Raw genomic sequence first — 13,132 nt, 5'->3', positions numbered from 1 at the left:
TTGCGTAAATTTTGTAATCAAACGCCCCCACGACACCAATTCTTGTCGGTTCCAGTTGACATGGCTGTTGGATTATGTCGAAGTATGACACGGAGAATAAATTTTCACCTCATGGACAAGCCATTGTGAAAAATTTTGCCTCCTTGCATTGACAAGCTACCACGGAAACTACACGATTGCCCAACGGGCACACCAGCTTGGATAAATTAGATCAATTGGTGCCGGAAGAACATGATTAGTGAATTTACGTAATTAAAAAGTTCAAAGACTTTATTGGAAAATGTGTGAGTTAAAAGTAAAATTGCAACGCATCTAGTTGCTCGTAACTAAAAGTGTATCTTTTATTGTCTTAAACGTAGGCTCTCTTCTTAGTGGAGATTGTTTTCGCGGAGCCGAGTGCTGCTGACCTGCTTGAACCACTGGCTTGCCGGATTGCAAGAGCTGTCACCGCTCAAGCACTTGCAGGCCTGGACCACCACGGTGTTGTCGGCACCCACGTCCAAGCAAACGGTGCTTCCATCTTTGGCCTTGGTCGAGAGGTGCATCATGGTGGCCGATAGCATCTCCCATATCATGCCGGGGTCCGTTGGGCACCTGCCTTTGCACTCGCACAGGCTCACCGGCTTCCCCACCTCGGCAGCTTGCAGGTACAGATGCGACCCCACGAGCCACAGCCCGCTCTGGGGCGTGTAGATCCACATTTCAGAGTTCGTGCATGGACCCAAAACGAGCGGCGACGACGGTGAATGCCTCAATATGCAGAGGCCGGACAAGGGGTGGAATATGGCCCTGTGTGAAACTGGTTGTTGCCCTCCTGGTCCTGCAACCGAAGAAGACTTTCAGAAACTAGAATAATGGCTCAATTTGTCGGACTTGACTGTAAGTGGATGCAAGCACTTGGTAGTTGAAGTACTTCATACCTTGGAAAGGTGATTGAATGGCCGATAATCTACGTAGGTAGCTCGGGTTTCGAATGCCGGACCAATTATAGTCCAACAATCCGTAGAACTCCTCCGTCCCTACCAGGCACTACCACTCCTTCCCTCAAGTAGTAACTCCCTTGCAGGCTCCACAATGCAAAGTCCCACTCGAGATCAGCGGCCACGGCCATGAAGCAATTGAAGTACCTGTTATCATTTACATTGGTTCCTCTTTCATCGATCCCGAACTCGCTCACGAACAATGGATATCCTTGTTCCAGCAAGAATACGGACCGACTCATTCGGTCCTTTAACACTGCTCCACACACATCATTCGGGTTTCCTGATTGCCATGCTTTGCCGTTGGAGAAACTGTGCCAGTGCATCTCGAAAACCAGTTTCTTCGCGAAAGAGACGCTGACCGGTCTGCTCCGGAGAAACAAAAGGTCTATCTCGTAATTGAGGGCGGAGAGGATGACGAGGACGTTAGGGTTTGCCGCGTGCACGGTTTCCGCACCTTGTTGCATAAACCTGGAACATAGGACCCCCATCGAGTCAAAACCGATGCAGTATTAGCAGTTGTTATTGTACGTCATAAGATTTATGAGCACATTGACTTCTTACCAACCAATGCCAATCCAATAGGTTTCTGAAAAATCACTTCCAATTTGAACATATAAATTACGAGTGATGCAACATACTTGTACCAATCATCCACATTTTGTTTACGACCGCGAAGCTCGTTCCTCGAGCTCATGCCAATCACATTGCTAAAACCGGTAGCCAACGTGGCCATCTTCTCCAAACCTTATATCCAAACTTGTGGGTCGTAGTACGTATCACCGAAAAAGCCGTTGCCATCGTTTGAACTGCAGCACCAACCGGACGTGGTTATATGATTGTTGAGTATCACCATCACATTGTTGTTTCTAAGGCTCGTTATCACGGACTGAAACAAGAGATTTCCGAAAAGGACATACATTAATACATAATGGCCTTGATAGTAATGAATGTAATTACTAGTAAAAAATCGACAATCCCTTCCCCGAATCCTAGTGCGATTATATTACTTATGATTAGACTTAAAAAGTTCTAGCGATTTTTGCTCATCTCGTATCATAGTAAAAATTTCATATCCATAGGACGCAAATTGATTAATGTGTTTGTCCTTACAATTAGAAGAGACAAAAACTAATGTTACCTTGTAGGCTTCCATTATAGGAAGATTAATAAGGGAAGGGTTGTTAGACTTAATGCCAACAAGAAATTTTGACAATCCGAGGTTCTGGAATGATTGGGTGCCAAGCGAATGCCTCATTCAAAGACAATTCGAGAGGCCATGTGAGCCTCACGCAATTGAAACCCATTTCTCTAATCTTCTTGGCAATCGTGTCGGCCGGTTGGCTGCTCAGCCCCTCGGCCAACGGCGGCTGAAGGTGCGCTGGCCAGTTCACGCATGCGAGCTTCACCCGTCTGCCGGTGCCGTCGACAATCCAATGGGAATCGGTGTAAAGTTGTTGAGTGACCACAAGCTTGGCCATGGAAAAGAAGAGCGTTGTCAAAATTGGGATAAGGAAATGCAGCTTCGGAAGTGTTCCCATGATTGGTCTTTGCTCTCCTTTAACCTTCCTTACAAGGGAAAAGAAAAGAGTGAGTAACGAGATTGATGTCAGTTCAATGTCACGGTGTACTTATATAGAGGGTGTTGGTGTCAGAATTGGGATAAGGAAATGCAGCTATGGAAGCATTCCCATGATTGGTTGTCACAGTAAAACAAAAAGGATTTGTCAAAATGAATCATAAATCAATTTTTTAATTTATATGTATTAATTATATTTAATAAATAAGTTTAGCATGATAAAATTTTGTTGACATCTAATTTTGCTGGTTTAATAGGTTGTCTTTTCCTTATGAAATACAAAAAACACAGAATAGGAAATAGTAATGGGGCTTTTCTAAAAAACAATTTAAAAAATATTAAAAAATATATTAAAATATTCGAGCCGATTCGACGTGGTCCGATTTGGTCCCTTCCTTTCTTCCCCTTTTTCCTTTTGCTTAGGCTCGGCCCCTTTTACTTCTTCTTTTCTTTCTTTCTTTTGTCCCCAGGCCCGACCATTCTTTCTTTCTCCGGCCCTCACTTCCTTCTCTCTCTCTCTCTCTCTCTCTCTCTCTCTCTCTCTCTCTCTCTCTCTCGTTCCCTCACGCTCTCTGCAAGATGAAGGACGAGCTACAGAGAGAGGGGCAAAATAGAGGTGGTAGAGTTGGTGGTCAGGACCAGGTCGGCAGCGAACAAGAGGCCATGCGCGCCTACCTGGGTGTTTAATAGAGAGAGAGAGAGTGAGCCGAGAGAGAGAGAGGGGGGGAACCGAGAACAAAAGGAACGGAGAGAGAGTCGAGAGATAGAAAGTGGCCCAGAGAGCAAGGAGCCCTCTAGCCAGCAATCAGATTTTAACCAAAACAATGTCATTTTAGCCACGTCAACGTCATATAGGAGAGAGAAAATAACAAGAAAGGCCACGTCGACATTTTCCGTTAGCCAAATTAGACGGAGTTAATGGAAAGACTTGATTACACTAATTTGATAAGTTTTAAAACTTAATTGCTCATTTTGAAAGTTTTAGGACTCAATTGCACTTGTATGACAAGTTTTAGGACTTCTAATGCACTTATCCCCCTTTTTTATAAAAAAAAAACCATTTACGAATAAATATTTATACATAAGACTTTTTGTCAAAATTTATCGCCGGAGGCACTTAAGTGATCTTTTTCCAATTTGGCCCTTAAGTGATTCGGCTAAAATTTGTAGCATCTAAGTGAGCGTCATACAAAATTATGGCATTTCTAGTGTTATTTTCCCGAACAAAAAGTATTGAAGGTCCATTCAAAGTACTTCTCACACTGTGTTTTACAAGAAAAATAACGTCTCGGCCCTTATTTGAGAAAGCAAAGTAAGGAAAACATTTTAAAAATAATGTAAGTGCTTAAGCAAGCAAAAAAGAACCTTTTACAACTCTAAAGTAATACGAGTAAAATATTACCTCCAGCTCAAAGATCTGATAACCTTACACATGCGGAGTGTTCTGCCCTGTTTAACTACATCAAAAGCTTGAAGCCACGAATAGCGAGGAAAAACACGAAAAATAGAATTAAAAGAAATAAAGAAAAGTGTGCTCTTTTGAATAAAGCGCGGAAGAAGAAGAGCAAAAAGAAGAAAAATTCATGGACCTATCAACTAACCTAATGGAATTGCACCTTATTGATAACTTTCCCACGGCGCTCATTTGAGTGCAATAATATTTCAATCGATCACTCAAATCCTATGACTTTAAAAAACATTCACTTGAGTTCCGTAATTTTTCAATTGGTCTCTTAAGTGTCATAACTTTTAAAAAACATTCACCACAAGCGATCGATTGAAAAGTTATGGCACTCAAGAAATTATGGGACTTGTGGTGAACGCTTTTTTTAAAGCTATGGGACATAAGTGATGGATTGAAAAGTAATGGTACTCAAGAAATTTCGTACGAAAATTCTTGAGTACTCAAGTGATTGATTGAAAAGTTATGGCACTCAAGTGATTATCGTATGACAAATGTGGTGTCATTTTCCCGATATTGGGTATATGTAGTTGGGATGATGTGAGTATGGGTATGGGTATTGATAGGTTTATAAACATTCATAATCTTATTCATTTACTTTTCTTATCAACCTCAACAACAACAACAACAACAAAAAAGACTATCTCAAGGTCACTTGAGATGGTATTTGAAATCATAAATAACCGTCGCATAAGGACCGCTATATTAAGTTTATGGAAAAGGGCTTTTAACATCACAATAAGACATTTTCTGGATAAGAGTATCATTATCAATGCAAAATTTCCGAGGCGTTCGGGTACGTAGCATGTATAGAGAGTGTGCAACAAAGGAACTGGACCCGAATTCGAGTGAGTTTTCCCATGTTTGAGTCGCTAAAGAACAAAAGCAATCGCGGAGACGAGGTATATCATTTACATACCATCTTCTTAAAATTTCAATAACAGATGCCCTTGAAGCATACCTTAAAGATCCAGCGGGGTCTCTATTTGTAAACTTAATCGAACTTACGAACGAGGTTAATTTTAGATAACTTATTTTGTTCACATCGCTTATTCGACTTAAGTTCACTTATTAGCATTAATGTATCCCTAAACAGGATAAAGTGGTTGGCACATAAGTATGGTCACGCTATCTGATGGGCAACTGTTGTTTGTCCGAGTGAAGACTCGTGCCTATGAAGCACTGAGGACAAACATACAATAAGTTCAATGTTGTCTCCTTCCATCATCCAGAAGAGAGCTGAACATCTCGCTCATATCTTCAGTTTTTTGGAGGAAAAACAATCAATCTGTAAATTGTTTAGAATACCCAATTTTCCGTCCTTCCTTCCTCACTTTTTTGCCGCGTAAAATGACGACATAGAACAGTATTATGCTTGTGACAGCCATTCAGAGCACCCTTGCATACACTCTACCATCTATCAGTGACATCTTGCTTAATGGATTAGCAATGATCAAAGGCGGAGATGGCGAGACTTGACAGAACGATTCAGAGGCAGACAATGAGGAAACGAGTCGAAGACAGTGAGTCTCAAGAAAGAAACACGACCTTGAGGTCACTTGGAAGATATCTGGGCATGCCTTTGATTCATGGTCGAATGACAAAAGTTAAGTATCAACCCACTGTCGACAAGGCTCAGAGTACGCTATCTGGGTCAAAAGAAGTGTCCCTAGCAAGACTAGCAACTTTAGCAGAGAACTCTTTGCTCTTGCTTCCGGTTTTTGCCTAGAAATCTCCTACGGTACCGCTTGAAGCTTGTAATGAGGTGGAGAAGCTAGGCAGAGGTTTTCTATGGGGCGATACAGAGGAGAAAAAGAAACTGCATGCAGTCCCCACTGGACAAAACCGTCTGTCAAGCCAACACTGACGGTTGATTGGGCTTTCAGGAAGGACATATTATTCAAGGCATTGCTAATGAAAATCGCATGGGGGCTTACCAGCATCCTAACAAATTGTGGGTAAGTTGTTTGGTGGCCAAACATGGGAGGAGTCGAAGACTGTTGGAAGCCAATTCAAACCGAACTGGGAGACTCGCCACTTTGGCACATATATGCATCTGGTCCCCTCCTTCCCACCCAAATTGAATAAGTAGCAAGTGCGTTAAATTGAACTTTATTCGGAGAACAAAAGTAAATGCGGCAAAACTTTAAACCTCTCTCAACAGAATAGAGTCAAGAGAAATAGAGTTTGGAATTTGGAAATGGACCTGAGAAGCAGTTTGACAGGGAAAAAACAATGAAAGAATGATGAACCAGCATCTTCATATTTACATCTGCCTCACTTGACTAATCCCGACATCGACATTCTCAATCACCAAGCACGAACTTGAAAATAATCAAACCTAGAGGACCTTCGATGAACCTAAGTAATGTATTGACGGTTCAAAATTTCTTCCTCATACTGGGAAATTCTCAGCAGTCCTTTCCCAATGAAGATGTCCCTTGGGCGATCTAGCATCTTCATATTAGGCGATTAGAATCATGGTCTAAAGCCACTTTTTGGGAAAAATATGTCAGGCCGCTACCTTCCCTTAGCGGCACATACTTGGAATAGAAAGTCTCGGCGACGCGGTGAAGCTAAGCGCATCAATAGAGCTTTATCCTGGTGTGAATAGAACTCCGGCAAATGGGGCACAGTTCAAGGCCATCACCGCACTCACAACAAGTCTGCAGAATCAAAGAAATGACAGTGATCATGTAAACTACTAACCATGTCCAACCGATGCCCGATAGGGCCAAGATGGAATTGAAAAGGGTTTCACTAAACTACCTGGTGACCGCAGCCGAAAGCCATGTCCTTTGGATTAGTAAAACAAATTGGACAAACCTGTGAAAGACGAAGAGAAAAGCAACCACCTCCATTCCATTTAGAGACGACAAGTGAAAGCAAGGCAAAACATTATCAAGTTACGTGCCATTGCCGGTTATATACTAATGACGACTATATGTTCTGATTTACCAGAAGCATTCCAGGTTTATCTTTGATATCAGCGAATTCAAATAAGGAAAAAAGGTTGCCTACCTGATTTTCATTCCGATAGCTGGAAGTAGGCACGCTAGGGGTCTGGGCATAGCCGCCGTAAGTAGTGTCTGGCTGAAAACTGCTTGAGTGGTGGTACATCTTCGACCTGCTCACCGGAGGTGTAACATAAGCAGGTGGACGAAGAGGTATTCTCTCCGGAGCGTCCATTCTTTGGCACCTGTCGTGCCAAAGCCCAAAAGGAAAGGGAAAATTATATTAGCTTGCACGGCAAAAAGAACAACATCACGGACAAAGATATAACTAGAAGTGAAACACATGGACAAAAAAATAAAAACATCACAGACAAAGATATAACTAGAAGTGAAACACATGGACAAAAAAATAAAACCGGTACCCTAGTAAGCCCAGCTCGAGAGTCGCCTTGTACTGAGAAGGTATCTCCATCAAGGCCGCTAGGGCAAACTCCGTCTGCTTTCTCCGTGAATCCACGTTCTTCGACATGATCTCAGTGAAGTTGACAAACTAGCAATAAATTAAGAAGTTTTTTTCCCGTGATAAGAATGAGTTGAATGTGTGGCAATAGCTTGAACAGGGCAGATATAAAAAGCTAATTCGCGATTAATGGCTCTCTACCTGGAAGTTATCAAAAGCACGTGCAGGAATGTTGTCGTCAAATTCCCTCATCATATCCCACGGGCCATCTCCAACCCCGACTAGAATTATAGATAAAGGGAACTCGCTGCAAAGGATGAGCAAGCGCACGCATATCACGTCCCAGAAGAGAGTTGATAAGTAGAGAGGATCGACGTATATGTAATCGAAGACAAGCTTAAGAGCAAAGAGTTTTTTTCTGTTTACCTTGCTCTAACTATTGCATCAACAGTCATTTGCTCTTGCGGACTCAGACGCCCATTCTGCGTGTCAACACTTCTCGTCACCTAGGCAACCATGCATAAAGGTTAGACCGAATGCAAGCAAGAAATCTTTAGGAATCTTAAGCGATAGCTTGATTGAAAAGTCTAAGCAGTATACTGTCACTATAATTCACATGATATATTCCTCAATAAACAGACAAAAAGCAGATCAATAGCCATATAATATAACCAAGCCAATACTTCCTTCCGTCTAATGTAATGTGGCTTAATTTGATCGAACCGCGAAAAGCAGACATTTCTATTGACCCTTACCTGCCCATCGGCGATTATCAGCAAGACGTGATACTGTCCGCCGCTTTGCTCAACAGTTGTCATGGCCATCTCGATAATGGGCGCGAAAGATGTGGGTCCTATAGCAAGAACAGAAATAGGAAAGCCATGAGCAAACTGGAGAGCAATTGACCAATATATAAGCGCATATAGGTTCTGTCATGGTAAACCAAAGAGCACCTGCGAGCTTAAGCTGGGGAACAATTTCTCTGTATCGTGTCAGAAGATCTTCGAATCCACTGCAATATCTATCATCTGGATAGAAACTGAAGACGTCTTGATCATGCGTCGATGCTGCGAGCATGGAAAACTAAGTCTCTCCGAAACATATTCAAGTACACACAGGAGACACTAAGCACAAGCCCAGAAAAAAATACCATCTCCGAATCCATAGCAGGGTATCAAGTTGTCCTCATCAAAAGCAGATAGTGTCTGTCCAATGATCATAATCGCCTGTTCATAGGGGTTTCTACCATCCCCAATATGGTGCAAGCTCCGTCGGTGGAACGACCTGGCACCTGATGTTCGAAAGAAGGGTTTTAGCCTATCAGATTCGAAACAGATTTAAAACTTCGAAAGAATTGAGCGGGAAAAAAGACCTGTCCACTCATTGCTCTTCGTGAAATCAATACCGACAATGAGATTAGAGGACTCGAGGCCAGCTTGGGCGAGGGCAGCAGTAACCTGTGATCAAACCATGATCAAATTAACATCAGGACTTCAGCGATTTGTAAAGCAAGGCATAGCTTGCACACGGAGTAATAAAGATTAACCAGCAGTCCGAATATTGGGTCCGAATGCTGCCACATGGATTACCCGCGAATATGAACTCCCAATTCCTCTCCACACAAGATATAAGAAAAACTATGATGGCTGGAGATAATTACGTATAGTTGGCAAGAAACCTCTCATCCTGTCCCGAGTTTGCAATCTCAAGTTCCTGAGCAAAGTATGGAAGCAGTCCACTAGCAATCCTGTAACCTAAGCCCCTCGCTAGCATAAAGATCTCGGAAAATATGACCTTTTTTCGAAGATTTATCTGCTATGGTTCGTCTATGGTACCCGGGGCGACTATGCTCTCGGTCTATCGGGCCTTTTTCGTCGCTAATCAAAGTTCATAGTTTCCTAAATTGCGAACGCCATAGTTCCCAACACGAATTTCATCGTGAGTTGTATGCATGTTCTGATTATTTAAGATACTTCGCATTTAATTACGACGAAAATAAACTGATTTGCAATGGCCAGCGTAGGGGCACCAAACAATCATTCACAAAAAAGAAACTTTGACAATTCACTCGACAATACAACGAGCTCACAAAACTTGTGCACAAACGTCCACAAAAACAGAGCTCCAAAAGACACGCACAAAACCCAGTTCAAAAGATAGAGAGAGCAACAGCGGTCTGATTTAGACTCTAACCTCGTCCAAGGAGCGATAATTATCGGCGATCCTCGAATACTTGCGGTCCAGCCTCTTCTTCATCGGCGGCTGCGGAGCCTGGGAACCATAACCATGACCGTACGAAGGCGCCGGGGACGGCGCGAAACGATGCTGAGGCGTGTAATACGAGCTCGGCTGGGCGTACGACGGCGGCGCTTGGGAATGCCCGTATTGACCCCACCCCGAGCTCGCCGACTCGCTGCTGCCACTGTATTGCCTGCTCATCTTCGATCCTTTGCTTCCCATCTCTACTTTGTCCTTGCACAGAATTCGAGCACAGAGACAGAGACAGAGAGCTCTATATATTACTGCTAATTCCAACTGAACGAGAAACGCCCAAGAAACTGTCCTGAGGAATCTGGCGTGCAAGAAATTTTTCAATTTTGACAGCAGAATACGAAGATTCAAAAGGCTTCGTTACCCAGAAAGCTTAAGGGAGAAAACAGGGGACGACGAAAATTTCCAGGAAAAAAATGGGTATCAAATTTGGAGCTATCAATATGAAAGCAACGATGACACGGGAAAGGTGCGAGAGAAAAACCAGCGGGTTCGGCGAGACCGAGACTGGTTCAAAATCAACGATGAACACGACAGGCACCGACTGCTGCGAGATCGTGGACGACGAAGAAGAGTAAACAGAAAACACGCCCCCTCTGTTCAAGAACCGGAGAAACAGAGACTTGGTGAATGTCAGACGGACAGAGAGAGAGCGAGAGAGAGAGAGAGAGAGAGAGAGGAACACGCTAGTGGGAAAGTTCAGACTCAGCAGATTCAAGAAAAGGAGGAGCAGAGAGAGCCACGCACGTAACCTGTTAAGGCTAAAGCGCAAAGGAAGCGGTTCGATGAACAGGGTATCTCAAAGTCAACTCCTACTCGTCCGAGTCGTCGTCTCCCCTAATCCAACTCGAAATTTACAAGATGGTTCTTCCTTATCAAGCAAATCACGTTTTGAATTGTGAAGCAGAAGATTAGATGACGATGATTATCATCATCATGGCGATATCCAGAGCTCTCTGCGGATTTCATGCAGCTTTGTTTATTGGGTTTTTCCCCCTGCCCTCCAGCGATGGTCCTCAAAACCAGGCGCCATTAATCATTATCTTCCTCGCTAATTAATCTTATCCTAATTAATTTATTTTTTATTATAGGACTTCGAATGAAATTCCAAGACAACTTCCCTAAAAGCATGTCCACGTTTTGAAAATTTTGCTATCCCACAAGACCCTCGATCTAAAAAGGATCGACGAGTCAATTCATAGATATCTCATGTATTTCAAATTGAAATTAGATTTCAATTCATCTTCTAGATAGCTTGAGCAGTTTTTTTTTTCGATTTCTTTTATTGAATTTTATCGAATGGTTTACAAGCGTGTGCCCGCGCCACGCATCTCTTAGTCTATATCTTGAGAGTCAATCTTAGACATACAGACTCTATCGACCATTTAAGGATGGATGTATACTTATAAAGATTAATTTGAGGTCCGGACTAATGTTGGCCTGCATCACCTAATGATTGATTATCAATCACGACCTGTTATTTGCATGTAGACCAAATCCTCATATGGGTACTCCGAATAACCACACGAGAGGACGATCATTCGATTGGGGGTATTGACTGATTCAACAAGTTGTCTCTTATTCGATACAAGATTTTCGTTGACATAGATAGTTATCTTTAGAAATTAATGTAAGAATTTCCTAATGTGGGCTTCATTAATTGAAATTAGTTGAATTAGTTTGGTCTAATAAAGGTAAGATATATGGGTTGGCTAGTGTTCTAACGAAGGGGATAGGGGAGAAGCACTCGAGTTCGTGTTCGAAAACTGTCGCAAATTCCGCGTCAAGTTCGATGGATTCTAAACCAGGTACGCGAATCGATAATTTCTCCATTATCGTGTTTCGATTTCTAATTATGGTGATCTTGGGCGTGCCATTTGCATGGCCTACAATTAAAATCTATCTAAATTAAACAGTGGCAAAAGCAGCTTATACAACAAATACCACGAGCATGCAGGAATTTTAGATTTAGCCCGATTGAGTGTATGCTTTAGTAAAAGCATATTTCTTTTCCCTATGTAACCTCCAAAAACTAATAGCTTCCATATGGACACGGATTTAGAAAAGTAAACTAGTTTTCGTTCACGCGCTATGCGATTGTGTTATTACTTTTTTATTAAGTTACACATAATTCCAAGTACTTCGACCAATTAGATTGTGCAACTGCCGTTGGACAAACGACATTCGCTTTGGAGCTGAATTACATTCCTTTGATCAGAGGTCTCTCCATGTAGTCATGGCCACAGGCCAGTTTTGACTCGGAACCGGCCCGATCAAACCCGGGCCCGGCCCATTGACCGGGCCCGCGGTTCGGAACCGAAACCGGCCCATGGCTTACGGGCCCGGTTCCGGTTCCAAATTATTTTTTTAAAAAAATAATAATGAATATTTAAAAAAAAATTATTATTTAATTTTTTTTTATAAAACAAATTGAACTCTAATTGCCATGTATTGTAAGTGCATTGATCTCCAATTACAATGCTTGGCTTGAGTGTATTGAACTCTAATTACAAAGCTTGGCTTTGGTTTTATAAACAACCCCTTTGATGGTCTCTTCATTCTCAATCGATGTGGGACTCTCGGCTTGCCTTAAACACATTCAATGTGAGACTCTTGGCTTGTCTTCATGCAAATGCCAAGAGTTTTTCATTTTGATTATAATTTATATTGAATAATTCATTATTTCATATTTTTATAATTCATTATTTTTTTATTTCATAATTTATTTTTAAAATTTTTAAATTACGAACCGGCCGGTTCCGGTTCGGACATGGCCATGAATCGGAACCGCCGGTTCCGAACCGTGGCCATAACTATCTCCATGTTCTGTTGTTATCTTGATTGGCACCAAAGTAAAGTTCTCATCAATTAACGAAATGACAGAGAAGGAGAAGGACAAGACACGTCTAGTACTCTTGCAATGACAAGTCTTGCTGACTCATCCTTTCAAAGGGACGGTTCCGGTTGAAGAAGATTCAACCGGGATCTGAAAGCAGATTTTGACCAAAGAGAAAAGCAGGAATTTTATTTCGCGAAAAAAAAGAATGATTTGAAGAAAGAAAAACAACACAAATGATATCTGAATTTCGATCTAATGTGTAATGTGATCCCTATTCTTAACTCAATATGCAATATCGTCCATGAACTTTAAATTTGTTCAATACAGTCTTTTGTTCAATTTAGTCCTTAAACTATATAAAAATATTCAATATTGTCCTTCCATTAATTAAAGTTCAGGAACAATATTAAACATTTTCATATAGTTCATGGACTAAATTGAATATTAACCAAAAGTTTAGGGGTCACATTGAACAAATTAAAAGTTCAGGGAACACATTACACATTGGGTCAAAATTCAAAGATCATTTGTATCATTATCCATTTGGAAAATATATGATAATCGCTTGAAATAATTATTTGATGAAA

The 13,132-nt window shown here is 41.7% G+C and overlaps 2 protein-coding genes across 2 annotated transcripts; both read right to left on the bottom strand.

The window, feature by feature from the left end:
- Positions 1–368: 368 nt before the first annotated feature.
- Positions 369–1,716, bottom strand: LOC115692334 (glycosyl hydrolase 5 family protein-like). The gene is made up of 3 exons (XM_056308554.1): positions 1,622–1,716; positions 1,024–1,451; positions 369–820 (listed from the first exon to the last, which is right to left on the bottom strand). The coding sequence occupies exons 1-3, from the start codon at positions 1,714–1,716 to the stop codon at positions 369–371; spliced, it is 975 nt and encodes a 324-aa protein (XP_056164529.1).
- A 4,401-nt stretch (positions 1,717–6,117) lies between these two features.
- Positions 6,118–10,735, bottom strand: LOC115692337 (E3 ubiquitin-protein ligase RGLG5-like). Its single transcript, XM_030619157.2, has 11 exons — positions 9,629–10,735; positions 8,808–8,892; positions 8,586–8,726; positions 8,389–8,502; positions 8,191–8,288; positions 7,862–7,941; positions 7,637–7,742; positions 7,398–7,525; positions 7,043–7,220; positions 6,791–6,847; positions 6,118–6,687 (listed from the first exon to the last, which is right to left on the bottom strand). The coding sequence occupies exons 1-11, from the start codon at positions 9,893–9,895 to the stop codon at positions 6,607–6,609; spliced, it is 1,335 nt and encodes a 444-aa protein (XP_030475017.2). The 5' UTR covers positions 9,896–10,735; the 3' UTR covers positions 6,118–6,606.
- Between the last annotated feature and the right edge of the window lie 2,397 nt (positions 10,736–13,132).

The sequence above is a fragment of the Syzygium oleosum genome, unplaced genomic scaffold (assembly GCF_021117445.2).
Source record: "Syzygium oleosum isolate NSW1041296 unplaced genomic scaffold, Sole_v2.1 Sole_v2.01, whole genome shotgun sequence".
NCBI lineage: Eukaryota > Viridiplantae > Streptophyta > Magnoliopsida > Myrtales > Myrtaceae > Syzygium > Syzygium oleosum.
This window is presented reverse-complemented; position numbering and strand designations above follow the sequence as displayed.

Coding starts and splice junctions, on each gene's coding strand:
- LOC115692334 (XM_056308554.1), bottom strand. CDS start 1,716: ATGGCCACGTTGGCTACCGGTTTTAGCAATGTGATTGGCATGAGCTCG. Junction 1,452..1,621: donor AATGTGGATGATTGGTACAA/GTATGTTGCATC, acceptor CCTATGTTCCAG/GTTTATGCAACAAGGTGCGG. Junction 821..1,023: donor GGAAGGAGTGGTAGTGCCTG/GTAGGGACGGAG, acceptor CTTCGGTTGCAG/GACCAGGAGGGCAACAACCA.
- LOC115692337 (XM_030619157.2), bottom strand. CDS start 9,895: ATGGGAAGCAAAGGATCGAAGATGAGCAGGCAATACAGTGGCAGCAGC. Junction 8,893..9,628: donor ATTATCGCTCCTTGGACGAG/GTTAGAGTCTAA, acceptor GTTTGATCACAG/GTTACTGCTGCCCTCGCCCA. Junction 7,526..7,636: donor GTGCTTTTGATAACTTCCAG/GTAGAGAGCCAT, acceptor ATTTATTGCTAG/TTTGTCAACTTCACTGAGAT.